Source organism: Micromesistius poutassou, assembly GCF_964030765.1.
Source record: "Micromesistius poutassou genome assembly, chromosome: 17".
Lineage (NCBI taxonomy): Eukaryota > Metazoa > Chordata > Actinopteri > Gadiformes > Gadidae > Micromesistius > Micromesistius poutassou.
The window spans coordinates 7,933,288-7,958,639 of NC_140287.1; the positions used below are offsets into that span (position 1 = coordinate 7,933,288).

Sequence of the window (25,352 nt, forward strand, 5' to 3'; positions counted from 1 at the left end):
ATATGGCATAGGCTTTGTATTATAGAACAAATTGACGCATTTATTTCATTTTAATTGGTTTATTTGTCAATCATGTCACGGCTCTTACTATCAAATATAATAGACAACCCTCTGTTGTAAGATGGGTACTGTTGGCTTTTGCTTTGGGTACCGTAATAATGGGAATGCGGTGAATAAAAGCATTGAGAACGTTGAGGGGGTTCGAGTTCATTCGGACAGGACCCCCTGTTCTTCCATGCCACTCGCCAGAGTTCTGAATCGGACACCTGCGCTCCCCGCGTCAGAAGGTCCCCTTGCTGGGGTGTTCAGGTTATGGTCGGTCATCTATAGGATTTTATCATCAGAAGTGACCTAAAAAGCACCCATTTTTAAAGAAAAGGCAGTACAGGGATCATCTTAAACACCTAAATCATGGAAGATGAATAGTATCAGTGTGCAAGGTGGATCTGTATTAGCAGAAAGCAAAACAACTATTTCTATGTCTGATTAATTATGTGCTGGCAACAGGGCCTCATGAAATTGTACAAGGTAGGCTATTAAACTCTTTTATAATAATGACACATTTTCCAGGAAGAGAGGAAAAATAACTTATTTCAAACAATATATTTTGTAACACATACATGGGCACTTTCAACAATTTTGAAAGTTGGCCAACATTTCAAGAGAAATAGAATTTTCATAGTGCATATCAAAAAGGAATGGATATATTAAATAAAGACAATTCTGTAATATCACAGCAGAGCACCCCAGTTTCCCTATTGTGAGATGTAGTAACTAGAAGCATCCATCGATTTTCAATAAGTAGTGGTACATGTACATGTATTGTCTTTTATCGACACTAGAGGGCAGCATAACCCCAGCTATAATTGCCATAACGCGTAAGCATTAGCAATGTATAATTGAGAAGCCCATCTGGCAAAGGAAATTTAAAATTTTCAGCATGTCATATTCTATAACATTTTATATGTTATATTAATATTATACATAAAACAAATAGCTGAGAACAAGACCCATAGCACTAACATGAAATGAACATGAAAACATCGCTCTGCTTTTTCAAATTATCCATCAACAGAACAAAATCTTAAAATAATTCCCATCATTTCATGTCTCAGCTCTTGAACTACTTAAATTGCTGCATCGTTACAATGTGATTGTGTCTGTTGCTTATACATCCTTCCTAAATCCAAGTATTTGTTATATTGTTTTTCTTTTGATTAGTGATCGCCGTCCTCCATACGCAGACTGTTGGTTTTTCTGGGGGACCTTTGGCAAAAGAACAGGGAAAATATTTAGTACTACTGTACTCAACAAAAAGAAGACCTAGACATACATCGATTAATTTATACAGTTTTCGCATACACAGTGATAAAATATGTGTATCAATGCTTATATCACTTCATCCACACATTACGTACTTGTAAACAACTATGTAAACAATAGGAGATGACATCTCACCTTATGTGCTCGCTGGTAGTGCTTCCTGTCCTGCAGTCAGCATTTACTCCGTCTCCACATTGGTCCCCGTGTCTTTGGCCTGGGCTTTAGGTTTCCTAGCCACAGGCGGTGGCACCTTCACCCCCTGCTTTTTCTCCTCTAGATCATCTTCTTTGACCGGCTTTGATACGGCAGCAGGCTCAGCAGCTCTGTTCTTCTGCACTCTCGGTGGGGCCTCGAGCAAAGGTGCAGTCCCCACCTTTCTGGTGTTCTTGGAGAAGATGAAGCTGGCCACGCTGGAGGGAGACTTGTGGATGTCTCCCCCATAAGGAGACTTTGGGCCATGTGGTGAGGTGGGGCTCTTTGCTCGAGCTGCGGTCCTCAGGCGAATAGCCTCCTGCATGTTCATGGAAGGGGCGCTGGTCGTTGCGGGAGGAGACTTCTTCGTAGGGGATGGGGGCACGGTGGCGGCGGTGTGGGTGACCTCAGCAGACTGGGATTTAGGGACGGTTTCCTGTGAGTCGACTACGATGGGAGGAGATATGGTTGGAAGAGAGCTCATGATCAGTGACCTTCTGATGGGCTTTTGAGGAGCCTCCCCACTGGATGATTGGGTTTGAACGTGGTTTTCAGGCTTCCGGGTCCTCATGGTAACCGCTAGCTGGTCTTGCGTGCCCTGGTCCTTGGTAGCTTCGGGACTGCTATCCATTGACTCATGCTTGACTGGTTGTACAAGGGAGGATGTGACCGAAGAAGGGGCTCCCTCTTCTTGAGCCGGTGGAGAGGTTGAATCCATGGTTTTGCCCTCTGTGGTTCCTGGTTGTGTTGCACTGGAGGGAACCTGTGGGGCAGGAGCTGACGGTGAGGGGATGTTCACGGGCTGTGTGGGAGCTCGCTTGGAGACCACTGCCTCAGGTACATGCTGACTAATGGGCTGCTGGGCCTCAATCACCACTCCTGGCTGTAGCAGGTCCTGGGCTTTGCCAACATCCACAGGCTGGGGAGGAGCTTGCTGGGAGACCACAGCCTCAGGCTCCAGTACAACCTGACTTATGGGCTGCTGGGTCTCAGCGACCACATCCTGCAGAACCTGTTCTTGGGCCTTGCTAGGTTCAGGGCTGTTACTGACATCCACTGTAGCCTCCTGCTCTTTGCTTTGTTCTTCTGGGGTCTCTTTAGCCTGCTGGTGTGAACTATCTGTTGGGGTCTGGAGAGGGGGAGGTGAAGTTAAAGGCTGTGCATCAATGACCACTTCAGTCTGAACCAGTTGTGGTTCAGATTTGCTGAAAATCATGGGCTGTGAAGGAGCTGGCTTGAGGACCACCGTCTGTGACTCAAGTTCACCCTGACTCAGGGGCTGCTGGGCCTCAGTGACCACCTCGGGCTGTACCAGGTCCAGGGCTCTGTTAGGTTCAGGGCTTTTATTGACAGACGGCACATTGACTGATGGCTGATGGACGGTGGTGACTACGGACGTTGAGACTTCTGCAACTGTGGCATTCTGCTCTTTGCTTTGGTTCTCCTTGGTCTCTTTGCAGGGCTGCTGTGAGCCGTCAGTAGTTGGCTGGGAAGGAGACGATAAAGGTAAAGAGGGGAGAACCTCAGGCTCTGGAACAGGCACAGTGGCCTTCGGTGGGGCTTCCTGGGGCTTTGGAACCAGGGTTACAATGGGAGTAGGTGAAGGTAAAGAGGGGAGAACCTCAGGCTCTGGAGCATGCTCAGGGGCCTGCGGTGGGGCTTCCAGGGGCTTTGTAACCAGGGTTAGAACGGGAGTAGGATTAATAGGAGGTGATGGTAAGGAGGGGGTAACCTCGGGTTCAGCAGCAGGCTCCGTGGCCATAGGTGGGGCTTCCTGGGGCTTTGAAACCAGTGTTACAATGGGAGTAGTATTAATAGGAGGTGAAGGTAAAGAGGGGAGAACCTCAGGCTCTAGAGCATGCTCAGTGGCCTTCGGTGGGGCTTCCTGGGGCTTAGGAACCAGGGTTACAATGGGAGTAGGTGAAGGTAAAGAGGGGGTAACCTTAGGCTGCGGAGCAGGCTGCTTGGCCATAGGTGGGGCTTCCTGGTGCTTTGTAACCAGGGTTACAATGGGAGTAGTATTAATAGGAGGTGATGGTAAAGAGTGGGTAACCTCGGGTTCAGCAGCAGGCTCTGAGGCCACTGGTGGGGCTTCCAGTGGAGTTGTAATCGGGTTCAGAACAAGAGTGGGAGCAGGTAGTACTGGAGCTGCATGGTGTCTTTTATCCATACAAAGGGCTGCCTCTCCAGGGGTTGGTAGAATCTTTTGGTGGGACGGTGGCGGTTGGGGAACACTCTCTGGTGCAGACACAGTAGCCTGAGGCTGCGGTGGAGGCGGAATGCTCTTTGGTGGAGTAAGCCTTACAGCTGAAGGAAGGAGGGCTGTCGGTGGCGGTTCTTGGGGTGGGCAGCTTAGCTGCTCCGTTGAAGTACTATCCGCTTCCACAAGCGTTGGAAGGTACCCTTCTGTGAGCAGTGGGTTCGCAGGCAGATTGACAGGCAGTGTTGGGGCTGAAAAGGGTGGTGGTGGAGGGATACTCTGAGGTGGAGGAGGGTACCCTTGGGGCGTAGGTAGTATTAATTTAATCTTCTGTGGACTTGGTTTGGGAGCAGTGGACACCGGTTTATTCGACTTCAGCTGTGGATTCTCTGGTGTCTTCTTAGGGCTCACCACTGGTGTATGAACCGACGTGGCATTCAGTGACCCTTGCACAATGGCTACATGGGGAACAGAAGTATCCAGCCGCACCTCAACTTGTGGCACATTGTCTAGTACTACAAGCCCCTCCTCACTCAACAATGGTGGCGGTGGGAGGGGGAAGTCAGTCCCGTCTTGTCTGATGAGGAAGGTCTCAGTGGCCGGGTCCATTGGTGGTGGGGGTGGGGGCCAGAGTGATTCCAGGGTTGGGGATACAGCAGGTTGAGTTGTAGAGTGGTGGAATTGTAGGGAGGGTGAAGGGGAGACAAACATTGAAGTACCAGCAGATTGCGTCTCTACTGAAGTGTTCATTGGCGTCATCGATGTTGGTTTGTGTGCTGCCGTCTTTGTATCCCCTTGTGTTGCCGCAAGTCTCTCGTGAACCTTCTCTATGACTTCCGCAGTCCTTCCATTAACTAACACACTTCCACTTGACGACTCTGCTTTTTCTGTCACATTGCTCTTGCCTTTCACTTTTTCACCATTCTCAGCATGCGTCAGTCTTTCCTTGTTTTCTTTCTGCTCACTTTCTTGCACTTTCTTCAATACCATCGAGGAGAGGACTCCATTAATCAACTCTGCGGAAATAAGGCCGCTCTTCTTCTCACCCTCGGTTGATGCGCTCTTGACAGATACGGACGGCGACGGTCTCTGCTGTCTCCTGTCCTTGGGGTTCCTCTTAACAGCAGCGTAGGAGTCGTCGGGGGCAGGGGGCCCCAGCAGCAACTCAAACGTACGCTTGTTGTGGGCCCACACCTCTGGTGGAGGAGGCGGAGGCGCGTGGACCTTGGGTGGGGGGGGGATGTTGAACAGCTCTCTCAGGACCCTGACTGAGGGGCTTGCGCTGCCCGTTTCCACCTTGGCGTCTGGCTGTGGATCAGAAGGCTTTGTGGGGTTCTTAGGTGGAGAGGACCCTGGAAATAAGCCCTGGAGCTTGGAAAGAAATCCTTTTTTGGGCTTGGGGGATGTGCCGTGAGGGTGTTTAGAAAGATGTGTAGGTGTGCCGGCCTGGCTGGAGTAGCCACTGGAAGGGGAGGCGGTTTTCTTCAACACGTTCTCCTGTTGTGGCTGCAGCTCGGATGTAGTGACTTCAGCAGGTGACTCCCCTCCCTTCACAGTGCCCACTTTCCCAGGTGCCTGGAGCTGGGATTTAAGAGGGCTGACTGACGCAGAGCCGTTGGAGTCGTCCAGAGAGCTGGTGTCCGCAGTGTACCCGGGGCTATCTGCCACCCCGGACACTGGAGGGAGTGCGTTCTCCTTTTTCTCTCCAGACTTGCTCTTCACACTAGTCTTTCCCGAGCACACTGAATTCTGGGGGGAAGTTTCCTTTGACGTCGCCATTGGCTCCGTGAGGTCACGTGACCTCCGTTTCATCCTATTGTGAAGTGAATAGGACCGACTCGGCGGCAGGGGAGCCCTCTTGGACTTCATGACGGAGAGACTGCGTGCCATCCCTTCCGTCTTGCCGTTGGAGGTGGCCTTGGAGACCCTGCCGGTGGAGGAGTGAACGCTGACTTTGTCCGCCGGGGGGGAGCCGTGCCGGGCCGTGCGCCTTTCGTCCGCCGAGCTCTGCTGCAGGGGAGTGGTGCTGCTGGAGATGGTGGAGGAGTCCGACACCAGCGTCTCCGACGACTCTGACCGGCTCCACCCCGAGCTGTCGGACGTGTAGTTGGCCCTTTGTTGAGAGGCGGAGGACCGGCTCGACGCTCTGGAGGAGAAAGCCCGGGAGGAGGGTCCTCGACACGACGACGCCCGCGAGGAGGCCCGGGAGCCGGTCGGGCTGGACACCAGCAGGCTGCTCTTGCTGACTGTTTTCTGACTGTTACGGCTCCGTCCGCGCTGGATTTCCAGCACTTCGACGGAGGGAGGCATCACGGCATTGGGAATTATTTTGGACATGTAGGCGGCATGGGGGTTCATGGACATCACAGGGCTGGGGGGGGCATGTGGGCCGCTGTTGGCGGTGGTCAGCCACGGGACGGCCAGGGAGCGGGGCCGGTGCGACGACTCGTTGCTCAAGCGGTGAAGCAAGGCCAGGTCGTCCCGGTGGGAGGCATGAGCGTTGCTGGTGTGCAGGGTCTGAGACTTGGCCAGGGCCCTGTTGACCTGGGTGTTATGGAGGCCGACGCTGGGCTCAGTCAGCAGTGAGGGCCTGTCGACAGCGTCACATGCTGCCTCACTGTTCATGTTCTCATCCAGCTCCTCGTCCAGCACGGGGTTACTCTTCCAGTCCATTCTATCCAGCCCTGTTGGAAAGAAGGAGGGAAAGGGGAATCATTTTAGTTATCAATCATGTCCAATGATCTAGCTAATCTATTACAGTGTTACGTCATAATCGGTCAATGCACTGGACTTCTGTCAAATTGAGGCAATGGTAGATTAATAAGATGTAAAAGCTATGCAGCCATGCGATGTGTCTACTTCCATGGGTATGTCGTGTATGAGGAAAACATGGGAAGGTTACACACCGAGTTCTCTCTGGACATGCTGGGGGATACCCATAACCGTCCTCCTGCTTCTTCTTCTGTGCTTCGCCTTCTCTGGCTTCTTGCCGGAGTTCAAGGGTCTGAATGAGGATCCTGCACAGAGAAACACAAAATCTGCCTTCAGAGTTGACACAACCAAACTTTAAGAGCTAATGCCAGTACACTGAGATTAGACGGTACAGATTGCCACTTGAAGTGGGAATAAGGTTACTAAGATATGTATAAAGTATCAATAAAGCAGCATTTAAACAGGCTCAGTTGAGTCACCTTGTCTGGTGATTCCTGAGCGAGAGGACATTGAAGAGACGGTGGACTGTGAAGAAACGATGGAGGAGGTGTCGGCCATTGTGCTGTCAGACAGAAAGCCTTGGCCATCGTCCTCTTGCTGGGTGGTAACGGTTGACTGTGGAAATCCAAACATTTTAGAGTCTTTGCCTTGTTAATAAAAATACTGAGCTCAGATTTATAGAAGGGGACATTGAAAAAAAAGAAGAAGTGAGAAGAACAAGACTTACAATGCTGCTTAAATCATCACGGAATTCCACACCATTGCTCGTCTCTGTGAACAAAGAAACACATTGAAGCTTTATTCTTCTGATTTCCTTATTGAATACCTTTACCTTGGACGACATGAACATAACACCTATTCAAATAAATACATGGCAAGGTGTTGTTACGGAGTCATTGCCTCAATCAGAATGATGTCAGCACACTATGAGAGGGCGTGTTGACCGGGTGGGAGGTCCCAGTACCTTCCTGCTGCAGCAGCTTCAGTCCCTCCTGGGCCTCGTTGTGGAGGTCCTCCATGTACTTGGGCCTGCTGGACTCGATGAAGACGTTCTCCTGGATCAGCGGAGGCGCTGGGGTCTTGTCCTCCTCCCCCTGCCTGGCGACGGCTAGTGAGAGAACAGAAAGGGGTTTGATCAGGCTCTATAGTCGTAGCTCTGCGTTGATCCAACGAGGGGCCTGCTGACCTGATGGCCAATGAAATCAGTCTTAAAACACATTCACGGAGCAAGGATGTAAAAGGATGAGAACCCATGTTTGATGCCATTTGACAGATAATATGGTTATTAATATGGCCCCGGTGGCTCTAACAAAGGTGTTTATGAGAGGATTACATCAACATATGCTCAAGTATCTAGGGCAGTTTACATCACACGAGTCAATAACAAAGAGGATCTGAATAGAATGGGAAAAACGCTGGATACAGAATATATCATTTGATTAATGTTCAACAAATGTTTATTAAAAACCTGACAGCTGTGTGAAGAATTGTTGTTGCAAGTTTGCCAAGTATATATCACAAATATACGTAATAAACAATGTATAAAACAATGACAGATAAAAATGTCAAACAACCATTCTGATACCCCTATTAGGCTAGACTATATGAATATTATACCATAGAAAGTATAATTTAGCAAAGTACAATTTTGACACACACACACACACACACACACACACACACACACACACACACACACACACACACACACACACACTAACAACCTGCTAATCGCTTGGGGATAGCAATTCCAGCAACCCATAATCTGAAGTTATGTGCAGGGGTAATTCCCTGCTAATTTAGCAGTTAAATATCAGCATGGATGGTATAGATCCACTAGAACAGAAGAAACACCTTGCATTACTATAGGCAAGTTATTCCTTTCAATAAATTTAAATAAAGTCTCACAGGAATGACTACAATTATTACCAGCAAATATTTGCTGTATTACCAGGAACCAAGTATATTAATCACCAATAACCTATGATTATATTCAAATAATAGAACGACCCTCACATAAACTTAACATTCCTACTCACCATTCCTCTTGAAAATGACTGGGAAGCAGTAAACATTATCTACATTGGTATTCGTCACAAGCAGCACCATGGCTCGTGTTTTATATCATAAACTACCTGGGAAAAAAAGCAGTAAAAGATATCTCCAACTGACATAAAGGAAAGTGGAAATAAACAAAGAAGCCTAGACGGTGGTCCTGTGTGGAGTATGTCACATCCCCTTAACACAAACAAAAGATCAACACAGATCATGTTGGGAATCCTCTCTGTGGCGGTTTGTTTTCGTCCGTTACCACTCCACGTGGAAGTGAGAAGGTTCCGGGCCACCAATAAACAACCAGAGCTCGGACACTAATCCTTCTGCGCCTAATTTCTGTCGTTCCTATTGGTCCATCACCAACCCCCCACTTGCTTGACGTCAGATTGGTCAGTGAGTGTTTATGACCTCTATTGTGCAGGGTTGATGCTTGTAAACACTCGTAGGATGAGGAAATGTGTTTGTTTGGGTCTTAATCCAGAGTGTCTGCCCAACGCTACGCCCCTCCCCTTGTCCTCATCCAGGAATGTGCATTACAACCACATAAAATCCAATGCTGTATTGTTCACTGTCAGAGATGATGGATAAAGCCCTTTCATAAACTTTTGGAGGAAAAAAACACTGTCCTATGATCATTTCAACCACAAGGGGGAGTAACATGATGCAAATAAATGCCATGAGATTAAAAACATGTCCTGGAAAATAAGTTGTGTTGCTGTGTGCTCTGTGTTTGTGTAAAACAAAGCGTTTCTATTCTTTTCAAACCAAGAGATCTCAGGAATGCACCAGTTACATAGGCATGAGGCAAACATAAAGATGTTTATTTCCTTGCAGATTTCTTCCTCTGAGATTATTGATCAAAAACAAAAAACACACATGGTTTTGATCTTGGAAAACAATAGAACTCCTTTTCTTTTCTCCCCCTTTCGGTGAGAAGAGAGAGCTCAGAACCTCGGTGGTACACGAATTCTGCGCGCTTCCTGGTGTGCTGAGCAGACACGACATGGAATGTATGACATCTGAACAAATGGAAAGCGTTCCCATAATCATGAACTCACTGCATGACTCAGACCAAAATCATACTACAGAGCGCAAATGCAACACACGTGTGGCGCAATGGGAGCCATAGACGCTGCCTAGCATGGAACGGGATGCTGCGTCTGTTAGCCATTTCACTGATTGACAAACTCTCACTCGAGGGCGCTTCATCACTTCCACATCATCAGTACGATGATGTCATGGTAAGCACCTGAGGGAACAAGAGCATGTTAGCACATTGCTGGGGGCAGTCACGTAGCCTGAGTTAGCACATCCCAGCACATAGGAAGTACGCTCAACTACTCGTACACAGGCCTACGGTTTGGGGGGGGGGGGGTAGGGCTACAACGATTACTCGATTGAGTCAAAATTCAAAGTAATTGATGTACAAAAAAATAAATATTAAAAAAATAATCAAATAAATATTTGCTTTGTAATATTTGGTACATGGTTCATGATAAAATGAATACTTTAAGTTTAGTTTTAGTTTTTCTACACTGTTTGAAAAATAAAACAAGCACATTTAGGACATCACTTTGTCCTCTGGTAACTTGTGACGGGCATTTGCCATTATTTAAGACATTTTATAGACTAAATGATAGTTTGAATAATCGACTATCGTTTGTTGATTTGTCGTTAACTACTAATGAGCAACAAACAAAAGTATGACTTGCCATTTTTGGCAAGGACGCATCATTAAGCACACATCCTTCAGCGGTTCGGCCGACATGAAATCGGGATTATCCTCCCGTCAAACACAGTGAGCGGCCTCCCACTCCCAGCATCGGTCCTAGGTTGGCCACGTCAACATCTGTTAGCAGACTGGAACAGGTCGGACAGGCTTCAAAGAGCCACTGACACAAATCCTCTCTAGGGGTCAGCCGTGCCGAGGGTTCAGGAAGGTGGAGGTAGTGCATGAGTGGTTCATAAGAACAACCGTAGTGCACTGACCTATCACACACGCACAGCTTAACTCCTAATGAATTACTAATGAGACCGTGTACAACAACACAGTCCTAGACAAGACGTACGTTCTAGTGCTGACGACAAAAGATCTCATGCCCTCACCCACACCACCCACTCCTCCACCATCGCCTTCCCATGCGCACATCATGGGTTCCTGCCCCGACTTGCCCCTCTCTCTCTCTCTCTCTCTCTCTCTCTCTCTCTCTCTCTCTCTCTCTCTCTCTCTCTCTCTCTCTCTCTCTCTCTCTCTCTCTCTCTCTCTCTCTCTCTCTCTCTCTCTCTCTCTCTCTCTCTCCACCCAGGTAGACAGGCTCTCTGGCTCCGAGGGTGCCATCAGGAGCCAGGTGCTTAAGCCCTTCAAAGCAGCAACAGCTATTAAGACAACGCGGGGAGATGACATCGAGGCGGGGATGGGCAGACAGACATGTCTGTCTGCACGTCTGTCGTGTCAGGGGGAGCACGCTTTTCTGGCTTGTGTGGCCGTTTGAGTTTCTCACACAGCTCCTGGTCATTAATGATCTGCACCTCAGCAGAGCGGTGAGGGAGGGAGGAAGGAAGGGAGGAAGGAAGGAAGCAAGGGGGGGGGGGTGTAAGAAAGGGGTAACAATCATATATACCTGCTGAAGCCTTGCCCAGCTGCTCTCGCATATAACAATGATACGGTGCCCCCATGCCAGAAACACACACACACACACACACACACACACACGCATGCACACCAGTGAGCAGCCGTGGAAAAGTGTGACCGACACAATGCTACACACATTTCGTCGAGTGTGTAGTTGAGTGTGTGTTGCGTTACTTCTGTTCGAAACAAGGAGAACACACACACACACATACACACACACGCACACACACGCACACACACACACACACACACGCACACGCACACACACCTAAATCAGCAGCCAGTCACACTTTAGGCCAGGCTAACTATGGTGATGAGGAGAGTTTTAAACCTGCCCACTGGGAGGTTCGGCTGACTCAATGTGAGAGGGAGCGAGCTGGGGGAGACTCTACTCCAACGCCAGCACCACCCTCTCTGGTAACAAACTAAGCCTGCCTCTTGATAGTCTCAGAGAAATCAGCCCCATTTAAAACCAAATTGGAAAGACATGTCATACAGTCAGCAGGCTAAGGCTGGCTCACACATTATAGAAATTATTACATTTGAACTGATGCACCTGCAGTTTCACTGACTGAACTGGTGGTGGGGCAAAGACTATCCCAGTGAAGGAATAAAGGCGGAACAAGATGTGAGATCAGAGGGTGTCTGATAAGACGAACGGTACAGACGGACGGACAGTACGAACACGCCTTAGTATTGTAATTATAATAACACAAAAACCAGTGCTTTTAAATACTGTATGTTCAGGTATGAGACGCAGTAATAGTTAAAACGATGCACGACACAGCAAAATGTTGTGCGTGTCCAACAGGGGGGAAAATCCCATTCCATCCCATTCCATAAATCCCATTCCACACACTTATCAAAACCATAGTCCTTGGATAAACACAGGACACAGAGTTGGGCAGTCTGTGGAAACTGCAGGTCAGCTGGCTATGTTTGAATAGCCAGCTCAACTACAGGCCATGTTGGTGAAGAAGACCTTCACCTTCCTTCACAAACAGCTTCCTCCCTGCCATGCGTGTCATACTACATCCATTGAGAAAGTTGAAAAATTTTAAGGCCCAGGTGTCAACAACAAAATCTACTGTAACATATCTCTGTGTGCTGACAACAGACAATGATTCATAAATAATAACCGCAGCCTGTGGCAGTCTTGGAGGAGCCCAGGCAGTGTTGTAATATGGAAGAAAGAAAGGCACAGTTTGTAATTTAACCCACACTATATTCTACATGCCAAGAGTCTCCAACCCACGCCTAGCCGAAACACCACCCTCAAAGTGCGTTCAAGATACTATTTCACTCACAAGATTAAAAATACACAAATTTACCAAGTGATAATCAATCTGGTACGGATTAATATATATTATATTATATATATTTCAGAAATTAATCCCCCCCCCCCGTCCCAGCGCCATCACCGACACAGATCAAACTGAAAGAAACATGTTCAAATATATATTTGCCTTGTGCTGAAGGTTTGTTTGGCATCTTAAGGTGAGCCAATATGAGTAAAATCTTGTCTTCTTGCACTTCTAACAAATGCAATAATACAACAATGCAGGGTTTATTATCAATACATATTATACAGTCTGCTGCCTCACACAACTGTCATCCCCCATCTGGATTCTCAGACACTTCCACAACATGGAAGACCATGTTCCGTGCCCACCTCAGCCATTAAAGCCAGCGTTCCAGGTGACTCCCTGTTTCTAGTAGTCCTAAATGTGACCGCTATGAACTGCCGCTATGCAGTGACCGAGAGCAATCGACGTAATGGCTCTAGGGGTCACTGCATTTCTAAAACCTTATCAGTGACCATCCCAAACCAGTTCCCCCTACCATCATGTGATCATTCCTTCACAGGTCAATCCTCTATCTATCCCAAACCCACTTCCTCTACAAACACACACACACACACACAGAACAATGTGAGAACCACTAGATTGTTTGCAGATTGTTATCATAAATTGTACGTTTGAAAAAAAGGTGGATTGGGTAATTGTCCAAAACAATTTAGGAAAGGTAGAAAATAAATGCCATAATCAATGGGAGACACACACACACACACACACACACACACACACACACACACACACACACACGCACGCACGCACGCACGCACGTCCCCTCCCTTGCTTCCTCTTTGAAATGTCTTCATGAATGGAATGCGGGGAATCCATGAGGGAGTGAGTGGCGTGGACTAGGTGAAGGCTCAGGTAGAACCGGCTGTGAGCAGAACACCAGCCTGACTCCTTAGCTTGTGTCAACCAACAGACTACGAGCGCAACAGGGGCTAGGTCTACGCCTACGTCTACGTCTGCGTCTGGTCGATATGTGTCGAAACAGTGCTGGGGGGCCAGGGGGGGTTTCGCTCCACTGTAAAGGGCTGGAGGGTTTTATCTCCGAGAGCAGCTACTGGGAACTTTGCTACCGCTCCACTTTTCAGGGGCAGAAAACGCAGCATGGGCTTGACGCATTCCCACTTGCATGAAAAGAACCATTGTCACGCTTCCCTGATAGGGAAAAACAAATACATTAGTAGATTATGTTTTTTTTTTTTTGTTATTCCAGTGTTGATAGCAACCGCAGTGCTTTTTGTTGAGTATTTGACCTAGACACTACATTGTATGCAAAGCGTGTGCGCATGCCCCCCCCCCCCCCCCACACACACACACACACACACACACACACACACACACACACACACACACACACACACACACACACACACACACACACACACACACACACACACACACACACACACACACACACACACACACACAGATCTGTGCCGAGTCACAGGTCTCATTTCTTTGAGGGGAGGTGCAGTTTGGACTGTATAGGGTCATAAATATACAGAAATCCCTTGTTCCTCCTTAATAGACGGCCCTGGCGGGGTCTGGCTGAGGGCCAGGCGCCCCTACCAGGCCTGTCCGGAACCAGAGAGCCTCATGGCTGTTAATGCTCATCACATGAATGCCTGTCACTTAAAGGGCTGGAGGGGCAGTTTACATATAAATCACATTAACATAACGGGATGGGAATCTTACGCCTGATTAGTCGATCTTAACCCGAAGACTTTTTTTTTTTTTGTGCCATGACAAAAGGAGCTGGTTTTGATTCCTTTTCTGTTTGCACTCAGACAACCCTGAGTCTTCTGCCGGGAGGCAGAACTCTTCCCCAGAATGGGGAAGGCCGCTTCCATGACCTTTGAAAAAGTAATCTTATAAATTATCAAACTCTACCTTCTCACACTCAAAATGTGTGTGTGTGTGTGTGTGTGTGTGTGTGTGTGTGTGTGTGTGTGTGTGTGTGTGTGTGTGTGTGTGTGTGTGTGTGTGTGTGTGTGTGTGTGTGTGTGTGTGTGTGTGTCTTATATCCTTAAACAACCCTGTACCTTAAAGACACAATGCGGTATGTGTCAGTGGGAGGCAAACACAGAGGTAGGCACTGGAAATCCCCGGAGGGAGGAAACATCAGTTGTTCTGAAAGTACCAGGACTCACCCTTCATTTGGAGAAGTGACAGAAAAAGGCAGGGCCTGGTCGTCCATGCACAGAGAAATTACCCAAGCCAGCAAAGTTACAGGCGTGGCAAATGGGGTCTCAAACTATGAGGGCTCCAGTATTTTAGCAGTCATTCTTCTCTGTAAACTACAAACAAAGACAGTGATGAAGAGGACCGAGCGAGGCTTAGTTTGTTTGACCAATAATAAAAATGTGCTGGTTAAGCATGTTGTATAATCCTGACACCACAAAGGAAAGCATTTGGCATTTAAAAGTAGTTTATTTTGTTTTTACAAAAGCCTTACTCCAAAGCACACATGGCATCTGCAAAGAAAACAAGCCAAAGCATTTGCCTGCTAATGTGCAACATTCCAAGGTGTAAATGGAGATGTGCAAGATCTAACATGAGCTACATGGACCAAGATGGCGGGAAGTCTGTGCAGTAGTCTGCACCATTATTCAAGCACAAAAATCTTAAGATCTCCCTGTCCATTTAGACACATATATCATATGTCAGGATGTCAAGTATGACATAGAGAATGGCCCGAGGTTTTGTTTTAGCAAATGGCTGTTCAGAGGTCACATCGGATCAAACAGCGCTGCAGTCAGCAAACATGTGCATGACGTTGACTATGTTTCAGTAACTTCTTCCTCTTGTGGCCACCCCACAGGATGACTCTTTTCACCAAACCAAGACTTCTCCTGAATTAATTTTGTGATTCATGACTCACTTGATATTCCATAAATTGTGAGGTCCTTAAATATTTTGCTGTCCCCTGAACCACAGTGCAGCAACAACAAACAACAAACAACAACACAAGCCGAAAGTAACAAACCTACCCCAACTCTCTCTAATCAAACTAATCACCCATTTTGGAATTTGGTTCTTTTCCCCAAAGCGAGAGGTTCATGTCCTTAATAAGGAGTGAGCACGGATTCAGCAACTTGCTCAAGGATGCCTCAAGGTAGACTGTGAACCTTCGGCTGGGATTCAAATCCCTAACCCCTAGAATATCCTGCCCCCTCTCTGCGATAGAGCTGTTTCCTGTCACCTGCGGGGGGGGGACTCTTACCACGGCTGCTGCCCGGAGAGTGGCCCGGCTTGCCGGTCTTCTGGCCCGTCTGAGGGCCCGCAGGAGGTCCGTCCAGTGCCAGGTCCAGCCCTGGACCCAGGCCCGGGCTCTGCCCGTTGGCATCCATGTCCTTCCGCTTCTTGCCTTTGAACCAGTCTATGGCCCGGCCCAGGGATTTACTGCGTTTCTTGCGCCGCCCTCCTTTAGACATCCTCTCCTGGGCAAACACCTCGGCCACGTCCTGGGGGATCAGGTCCCCGAACCCCAGGGAGTCCCGGTTCGACATGCTGGCAGACGCTGGAGCTACGTTCTGAAACCTGGGGAGAAATACAATCCTGTTTAGGTGAGGGACGGAGGCTTAGCTGTAATGTACGGTCTTAGCTGTAATGTACGGTCTTAACTGTAAACAGGGAACATTGTGACATCAAACTTAAATAAAGAGTATTTATCGAGTGTTGCCAACAGTTATGTAAAGAGGGGGAGCTCTGTGTGCGCGCACGTGTGTGTGTGTGTGTGTGTGTGTGTGTGTGTGTGTGTGTGTGTGTGTGTGTGTGTGTGTGTGTGTGTGTGTGTGTGTGTGTGTGTGTGTGTGTGTGTGTGTGTGTGTGTGTGTGTGTGTTATTTACAGAGCATATGTGCATGTGGTCGTGTTCCTTTCCTGCATGCACGGATAATAAGCTCATCCCCCCCCCCCCCACCTTCCCTCCTGCCTCCCCCACCACCACCACCACCACCTCTTCCCTGCCCGGCCCTCCCCTCCTGCCTCCACCACCACCACCACCACCACCACCTCTCCCCAGCCAGGCTGCTCTGCTCTGTAAAGAACTGGCACCGCTCCCTTCATTCCACAACATGGAGTCATAATTCACCAAGCCCCACCCGTAGTCTCACACTCGCACACAGACCCAGGCACAGGCACAAACACACAGGGCTGAGAGGCATATCAGCGCATTGGGAGCAGCCTAAGGAGAACGCAGAGCTTCACTCTGAACCGTCTTCAACAGGCATTTCAAACACACTGGTGCCGTAAACTGTGCATTAATGCATCCTTTACATAATATTACACATATCAGTGTACTGTATACATTAAAGTATGTTTAGATGCGATTTATATGATACAAATAACTTTGACATACATTATCACGAGAACATGAAGCAGACTTAAACTAATGTTTGCTTATCCTTCTCATCCCATCTTGGCGGCACTTTGTTATTATGTTTTTCGTGTTCAGTTTTTTTGGGGTTAGAGGAAGTTCAGAGAAGGGCACTTCCTGCTCCGCCTCCTCCACCTGGGCTAATACCTCCGCCCTGGGGCCGTTGTGCCTAAGCATAGCCGCAGGGGCTCTGAGGCGTCCACCCAGGGCCTGGGCCCTTTCCAACTCACTGCATAACACCTTATCATTACACCTAATCATTACACATCTGTCACGTCTCAATAAAATGCTGCGAGGTTTGTAAACGCGCGGATGAGAAGGGGAGCGCGGGGAAGACAGACGTTGATTCAGGAGGAAGGAGGAGCGGGAGGACGCCTCCCCCAACATCTTGATAAGGAGTGTGATGTTTGCTTTAGGATGAAGGGATGGGAGAATTCCCATGGGGGTTTCAGTCTTTTTCGGACACTGCGAGAGACGCATCCTGACTGTTGACAGTAAAAGAAGACGTTTCTAGTGCTGCCCAGGCACGTTGCCAAATGTTTAATGGTTGCCATCACACAGACCCTACAAACAGTTTCCTTGGCGGCTGGGCCGATCACATGCGGCCACACAAACCACACACGGGACCGACTCAGAAAACCCCAAATGAGTCGTCTTTCCCGGTTTCCCCGGCTTCAAAGCGCTACACTATTCCAGGCATGGTAGGAGTTTGGGGTTGTGGATCCATCGGTTCTTTACAGGCAGATGTGTTGCAACTGGAGCCAGGCGCCCCCTTACCAACCGTCATAAATTAACTTTCTTCTCCATTCCAGTCTTGGTTTGATAATGTCAGCGTTTCACCGCTGGAATTCACTCACTCTTTGAGGACATGTGTTCACGAAGCCTTCCTGAAGGTTGGGGTCAGAGAGCACTGAGCATCACCGCTCACACACTGACTCACAACCAAGAAACAAATTACCTTCTGAAGCAAGGGCGGATTACCCTGGTATACTATGACAGGGACGACATTGACACAGGGATGACACTCAGAAAGTACCTAACGATAATCTGTGGGTGAGATAATAATAATAGATTGCAATTATATAGCGCTTTTCAAGGTACCCAAAGTGCTTTATATAGTGTGTCTTTATGTGCGTGTGTGTAGGGGGCGGTGACACCTCATCCACTACCGGTGTGTTGAAATGAGAGTTCCTACTAAAATACCCTCACCTTTACAAAATCCAAACTGGTCAAACTTCCATGCACATGTCATGGGGTTAGGTCACATGGACGGGGCAGGTGTAGCTAACCACGGCTAAGCTAAAGAGTGAAAGGCCAGTCTTTAGGACCAGGGCAGCCATCCGCCCTGCAGGAAAAGTGGGGTAGACCCCCTCATCTCCCAGCACCGTGATCTGCGTTTCTCCTGCAAATTACAGTCATTCAGGGAATGACTCAGCCGCATGCTTTTGCGACGGCCAAGGGCCGACAATACACAGACGCCCGTGTCTCCAGTGGAGGAATTCATGGCTTGTTTCATTTAGGTGGGAGCCAGTAAACCCCCTCCGACTCACCACCCCCACCCCACCCCCACCCACGACTCAAATCTTCTTGTGATCACCCAAAGATGTCTGCCGCCTCAGGCAACCCTGGGAGACAGTGGAGGACCACCCACTTGGCTGTTGTTGTCATGTCCAGTCGCCGGGAGTTGACTCAGATCGTTGCCATGGTAGCCGGGAGACAACCTGCAATTTTCGGTTTGGGAGATTGTTGACACAAATTCAACATCTGACGTAAACAAGACCGGGTAGCCCTTGGACATGGCACAGCCCGTAGAAGGGAGCATTACAGCGCTTCACTCCGTACTCAAAAGGGTTGGTTTGTCCAAAGTAAGCTTTTCTTTTCCTCAATGAGATTAACTGAAGTGACTTCAGCCATTTTGGATATTATGAACGTAAACTATTAATGCCCCTGAGAAATGGGATTGGAGGCTTTTCACAAGTGCCTCACTCAGGGGGTAAATTACAGAGTTGCCATGTTTGCACACTACAGTAATTACTTTACCCCCTCACCAAACCTCTGAAATGTTGATTGTTGAGACTCAAACAATGCGCACACACACTTTGCAGAATCACATCTCATGTGAGACCGTCCCGCAGTCAGTCTCCCGTCGATCTCTCTAGGTAAGAACACACAGTGCTAGCAGGCACAGTGCTGGCATGCATCGAAATGTGTGATTGGGTGTTTTCACAACGCACACCGCGGCTTTTCCTCTATCACAGGAGAAGCTACAGGGTTGATCCTTTCTCTCACACACACACACACACACACACACACACACACACACACACACACACACACACACACACACACACACACACACACACACACACACACACACACACACACACACACACACACACACACACACACACTTTCTCAGCCCAGCCCTGATCCTGCTGGAGCAGGCCTGTGTTCCAACAGGCTGTTGACTTACGCCTTATAAAGAGGTGAGACTTTGACATTGGCTGGGAGGCACCGGTCTCTACGGCAAACCTCAAACTCGCCTAGCGTCAACATATGCATTGCACACTAGCACAAGCTGAGGCAACTACCTGGGACTATATCCTAGTGTGTTCAATATCCTTGAACACCAAATGTATCCCACTCTCTCTAGATGACGGGTTGTCTTTGGGTGTGTGGAGGGGCAGCTGTGCTCCACGGGGGCAAGGTTAGGAGTATATATTTTGCGAGGGGATCTCTTCATCTTTAAATGCAGAGAGGCCTGCAGAGGTGCTGACATGCTGGAGCAGGGACACCTACCTGGCCTGCAGCGAGATGAGTGAGCTTACTGTACGGGTACAGTTAGGCCAAGGTTCAGATTCCGACTGAAACAAACCGGAGAATCCCAGGTTATGCAATTTTAGCCGTCTTTTTTTAACTTGCAAGCTTTTTGCCAATAAAAGTAACAGGTTGAAGTGTATGGGATTTCCCACATGCTAACTTCACCTGGCTTGAAGGACCTGAGGAATAGGTTTGTGTTCTGCTCCATAGTGGCCTTAGAGGATGAGTTCTTATGACATAATCTCCCACAAATTACATAATTTTGTTAAATCTCTTCCATGTGTTTGGAGTGTGATAAAAGGAAAAATAAAAAAAGTACAAAAGCTCATTGACCACGGTCGTAGTAAGTTAACTAAGGCCTAGCTTGCCAAACACCACAGTAGACTCTACACGAAGTACAACTTAACACTCGTTCCCCAACCAGCGCCAGAGGAAACTCACACAATACACTTTTCCACACAAAGGTGCAATCACTTCCTTATCTACTCGGACAACTGAACAATGTGTATTTGCAAGTTGGTGGAGGGTTCACGGCCCAGGGCCATGAGTCATAGCACGCAGCCAACAGAGAGAACTCCAGTATTTATTCTAGTTTAGCCATGACTTCTCCCACCAGCATGTAAAGATTACAGGGGCAAGGCCCAGCCGTCAGTAAGGAAGTAACGCTATGTATCGGTATGTGTACTACTGTGTACTAACTGAGTGTCTGTCAAGATGGAACAGCTCAAGAAATACAGACAATTATATTTCCAACACAGAAGACACTTAATATTCCAGGATAGCCTCACATCGAATACAGATAGGTAAATCAGCGGCTGGAGTGGGTAGGCTGCTTGCACAAAGATGGCAGGAAGTGGAGAACAGAGCACCTTTCCACTAGGACTCAGACACCCTATATACACCCTACATGGCTCCAAGTCTTCTACAGTTGGTTCAAAATACAGTCGCCATGGGCTTTTAATTAGAACAATACGTTGATCTTGCCAACAGCCCACTCTACTGCGTCCCTATAATGGCTTCCTGTAAAGTTCAGAACACACTACAGGATCCTGTTGATGGTATATACGTGCCATGGCATGCCTTGCCCACAGTTCCATGACTGATATCCTCCTCACTCGTTCCACTTGTCGACCACTCTGATCCTCAAATCTCTGCTCCTTCTGCATCCCTCGCTCCCATTGCAGAACTAAACCGTAATCGCGCCGTTAATGTTTGCGCCCCCACCCTCCAGAACCATATTCCCTAATCCATCAGATTTGCTGATTCTTTCAACTGATTTAAACCCATCTTTATAGGCGAGCCATTCTAAAAGATCTCCATCCCCATCTTATCCTTTGATTAGGTTTTTGGTTTAAGTTTGGTCTATCTATCATTGAGCTATATTTAAGATTGACATTTGTCCTTCCATGTGTGTGTGTGTGTGTGTGTGTGTGTGTGTGTGTGTGTGTGTGTGTGTGTGTGGCACTTTGTAACTGTGCGCTTTAAAAAGTGCTGTATGGATAAAGCTTTACTTAACTTACTTATATACCTACGTTATTACCTACTATCACACCCTTGCTGTAGTTCTGGATTCTGAAAGGTGAGCTGTCTGCTGTGCATGGGTAAAGGGTCAGTCAGTATTGGTTCTAAAAGCTGGTTTGCTTCAAAGCACCTGTAGGCATCGGTCTAGGGCGTTGCCTCTGTTCTCTTGGCATTGGCAAACAAAGGAGAGGACTGCTACTCAAGAGCGTACTTGGGAAACCATGTCTGGGCTAGACAATTACACTGCAAGAGGCAATATCTGTAATGGCCCTTTTTACCTGCAGGTGAGATCAGCAAGAGAAGGAACTGGAAGGATTTTTCTCAGCATGTGTTGAGGAGGATTGCCCAAGTCTCTCACCTCAAGGCACCTGTATCTTGAGGTTTATAATCTGGATATATTTTCTCTCCTTTAGAAATAGCTACAGACTGTTTTTTTATACTAGAAGATGTGATCAAACAAGATGTTGAAGAAATAAGTAACAAGTCAGTACCAATAACAGTTCACCAGCTGCAACCATAAGGCAAATTCATGTGCCATCATGAATGTAGAGTGGCAAAGTATTTTGGTTGAAAGACAACCCTTTGCTGACATTATATTGAGCCCTTGCTTGTTATCGAAAGGATATGGTTTCAAGAAAGGACTGTGTAGATAATGACACTTTAAAAAGTATTAAATGTCACATAAACCCCACAATACAATACAAAACAACCATGTCCTAAATAAACCTAAATATTATGTAATTCCGCTGTTTATTTATGTGTACTGAGAAAAACTAAAATAGTGTGTGCTGTTGGTGTGGGTGTGTGTGTGTGCGTCCGTGTGCGTGTCCGTCCATGCATGTCTGTGTAGGTGAGTCTGTGTGTGAGATTGTGTCTTTCTGTGTGTGTGTGTGTGTGTGTGTGTGTGTGTGTGTGTGTGTGTGTGTGTGTGTGTGTGTGTGTGTGTGTGTGTGTGTGTGTGTGTCCATGTTTGTGTCCATGTGTGTCCATATTTGTTTGCTTTTGTTAGGTTAGCCGTGTAGCTGTGGACAGCTCACTGCTAGTTTGCATGTCGCTGGGCCACAGTGGCCATGCAGCAGCTTGTCTAGTAGGAGAAAAGCCTGCATTCCTGAGAGATTGATAATTACTGAGGAACTCTTCTCTCCAAATCTCCTTCTATCCCCTTTCCCCTGCTCTTGTTCTCCCTCCCTCAGACTTCTCTATGCCCCCCTCACTGTCACAGATTAATGAGCCTTTAAAAAACAACAACGAATGGAAGGTGCATGACAGCCATTACCAGACTTCCTTTTACTATGAAGTATTACATACTTCTCAGGTCTGTTTCCCATTGTTTTTTAGTTTTTGGGCTCTTGCTTTATTTAATTAAATTTTACCAATAATAGGTTATTCTCTTGACCTCCTCCTGGATTAACTAACTGTGCTTCAAAAAAAAAAAAAAGGTACAATTATCTTGTTTTCGAAGCACACAGTAGGATTCTGAACTTTTCCCTTCCAGGGAGAGTTTACGAGCACGGCTACGGTCGGGCTGGTGAAAGAGATTCCTGCCTAGTTTGCGTGGCTTCCCAGAGGTTGCTAGGGGTCTATGCTTGAGGTTTTCCCGTTTCTATGGCACTTAAGACTCGGCTCGCACCAAAGCCGTCTGTCAGAGCACACTGGGAAACGGTTAAGGCAAACACAGCTGGACAGTGGGTTCTCTCATGTTTTAAATACACCCTGGCATCTCAGAGCCTTGTGTTCAAATCCCAATAGTCAAAACAAAACCTTGGCGCCTAGGGAAACGATGTGTCGAACCTGCATTCCCTGTCAGCATTAGTTCAGACCCCGAGAGCAGAGCAGGCCGGCGAAGCCAAGGGGTGGAAGACGGTTCTCAGTGGCGTGTTTGCCTGTCTGATAAGGTCACGAAGACAAGACCAACAACGACAAAAGCTATTCATGAAAGATTAGCAAGAGGGCCGAAAAACAAGTCCTCTTGTACTTTGATTTTTTGAATAGTACACACACACCGCCTTTATTCAATAATGTCCCATTTCTTGTATCTATGATCAATATTTCCCCCTATCACAGCTCCAATCAACCTATCACTCCCCTGATTGAAAGCCCATTGTTTTCCAATCAACGGACAGTCATTGATTGACTGACACACATTGATCACCCACTCTGATACCGTCCACCAAGTCTCATTAATCTTCTTTCAACACACAATCCCCCTTGCCCCCCACTAACAACGGAGGGGTCTTTAATATATTACGTTTCAAGCCTTTATTTGACCACAACGAACAACAAACAACTTTCCTGTTGGCCCTCTTTAGCATAACAGGTGCCCCTCAGGACTGAGGCAATAACCAGCTGCACCAACTGATGGGTTAGCCAATGTAACGTCTAAAGACATTACAGGAATAATAAAAGGAATAATTACACCCCACCTGTGTTACTAAGGACAACAACACAGACACACCACGTCATGTCTGTGATAAACGGTTTCCACAAACCCTTATCATGATTCACGTCCCTTATCTCTCTCTCTCTCTCTCTCTCTCTCTCTCTCTCTCTCTCTCTCTCTCTCTCTCTCTCTCTCTCTCTCTCCCATGACTGGCGTCCTTCTCTCCTCCTTCCTGTTCCTGTGCGGGGAAGTCTCCATCTGTGTGGTGCAGTGTTTAGAGAACACACCTATAATCTCCATGGGTACAAGCCCTGGCATGGAGTTTAGCAGAAGCAGAGGAGGAGCAAGGAAGAACAGAATGCGACACACCCTTCCTAAACAAACGATACCTTTCTTTTTCTTTCTACCTGAACTACCGGAGGGTGAGAGAAGCCAACCCCGTGGTAGGGGGTAAACAATGGTTGTGCAGACCAACATCCAAGTCCAAGTCCTGGCTTGGACTTGGATTTCTACGACCGTGAAACCCTGTGACCCATCAGTTGAACTCGGGGCTGAAGTGATGCCAGTGTGGATCGATGATATTTCTGCAATGTTTTTCCAAGTAGGGATTTGTCCCCTGTGGTAGTCCAGAGTCCACTGAAAGATGGCAGAATAAACATACATCTCCCCCTGAAAAGAGTTCTGCAACTAGAAGGTTATCTTCTGTAAGGTGAATCAACAATCCATTAGTCAGAAGCTCTGTGTAAAGTATGGTCAATGAACTGCAGAGTGTCTGCCTGTGTCATAGATGGCACCAAATGTCATAAAGACTGTCAAGGAGTCCCACTTGCTAGGTCAATGGTGCAACAAAACACAAAAGCCTTCATTGTGAAAGGCTCCTAAATTGAGAAAGCAATACGTTGGTTTTGAATTTCTTTTGCTTATGATCCCTCAAGGCCACGCAAAGTAAGACTCCCACACCTATTTTTTTCCCAAGTGCATGCCACTGCACAAACTGGATCTCTAGAATTAGCATTACGACATTTAATTGTGGGAACGATTGCTTGTGATCCTAATTTATGATCTAGGGTTTTCAATAGATCCATACAAATGGTTTCGGTAACATTAATAAGCCTATTTAACACAACTTTAAGAAAATCACTCGAATTAATTTAACCAACCCCAAATTGATTACAACAAATGTTTGGTTTGAGCTTCAGTTTTACATCGTCCACAAACATTACAGAACTAAACCAAAATGTCGGATACCAATAACAACTTAACCAAACAGTCTTCATACCTTGTCTTTTTTTCGCATGCGGCTCTTTATCCTCAGCCGCTGTCCATCAGAAACAAATCAGCACATCTGTTTCTCCAAACTTTATGTTCACTGTCCCCAGTTAAACTTCAGGTGAACCATTTCCGCGCAAAGTACTTCAGGAAGCGCCAGCAGTGGTTGTGTTTACGCGCCTCGCTAACTTATCCGTCTGGGCGCAGACCGAGTTCCTCTCTCTCCGCGCGTATTGTTGCGGAGGCTCTGATGGTTCACTGGAAATGACTTTAGCCGAGCTGTCCGTGTCATACCTGTACCTCCGCGCGCCCAGGTGATGAGAGAAGCGACCATCCGCCGACTGCGTTCAAGGTTGTGTCACCACCTAGTGGTAGAAGAGGAGAATAACCGCTACGTAAACTAAGTGGATGTTAATGTCATCAATCTAGCCATTCATGGGCCTGTAAACGTGTGGAAATGATTCATGAGTCATTTGTAAGAAGTCCTCAATGATGTCTTCTTTAAATCAT

General features: G+C 47.4%; 1 protein-coding gene across 1 annotated transcript; it reads right to left on the reverse strand.

Annotated features, from left to right (window-relative positions):
- Window positions 1-49: 49 nt before the first annotated feature.
- LOC311362263 (uncharacterized protein) lies at window positions 50-25,107 on the reverse strand. The gene is made up of 8 exons (XM_084482088.1): window positions 24,853-25,107; window positions 15,699-16,015; window positions 7,392-7,535; window positions 7,155-7,198; window positions 6,907-7,042; window positions 6,622-6,732; window positions 1,459-6,399; window positions 50-1,266 (listed from the first exon to the last, which is right to left on the reverse strand). The coding sequence occupies exons 2-7, from the start codon at window positions 15,982-15,984 to the stop codon at window positions 1,502-1,504; spliced, it is 5,619 nt and encodes a 1,872-aa protein (XP_084338214.1). The 5' UTR covers window positions 15,985-16,015; window positions 24,853-25,107; the 3' UTR covers window positions 50-1,266; window positions 1,459-1,501.
- Between the last annotated feature and the right edge of the window lie 245 nt (window positions 25,108-25,352).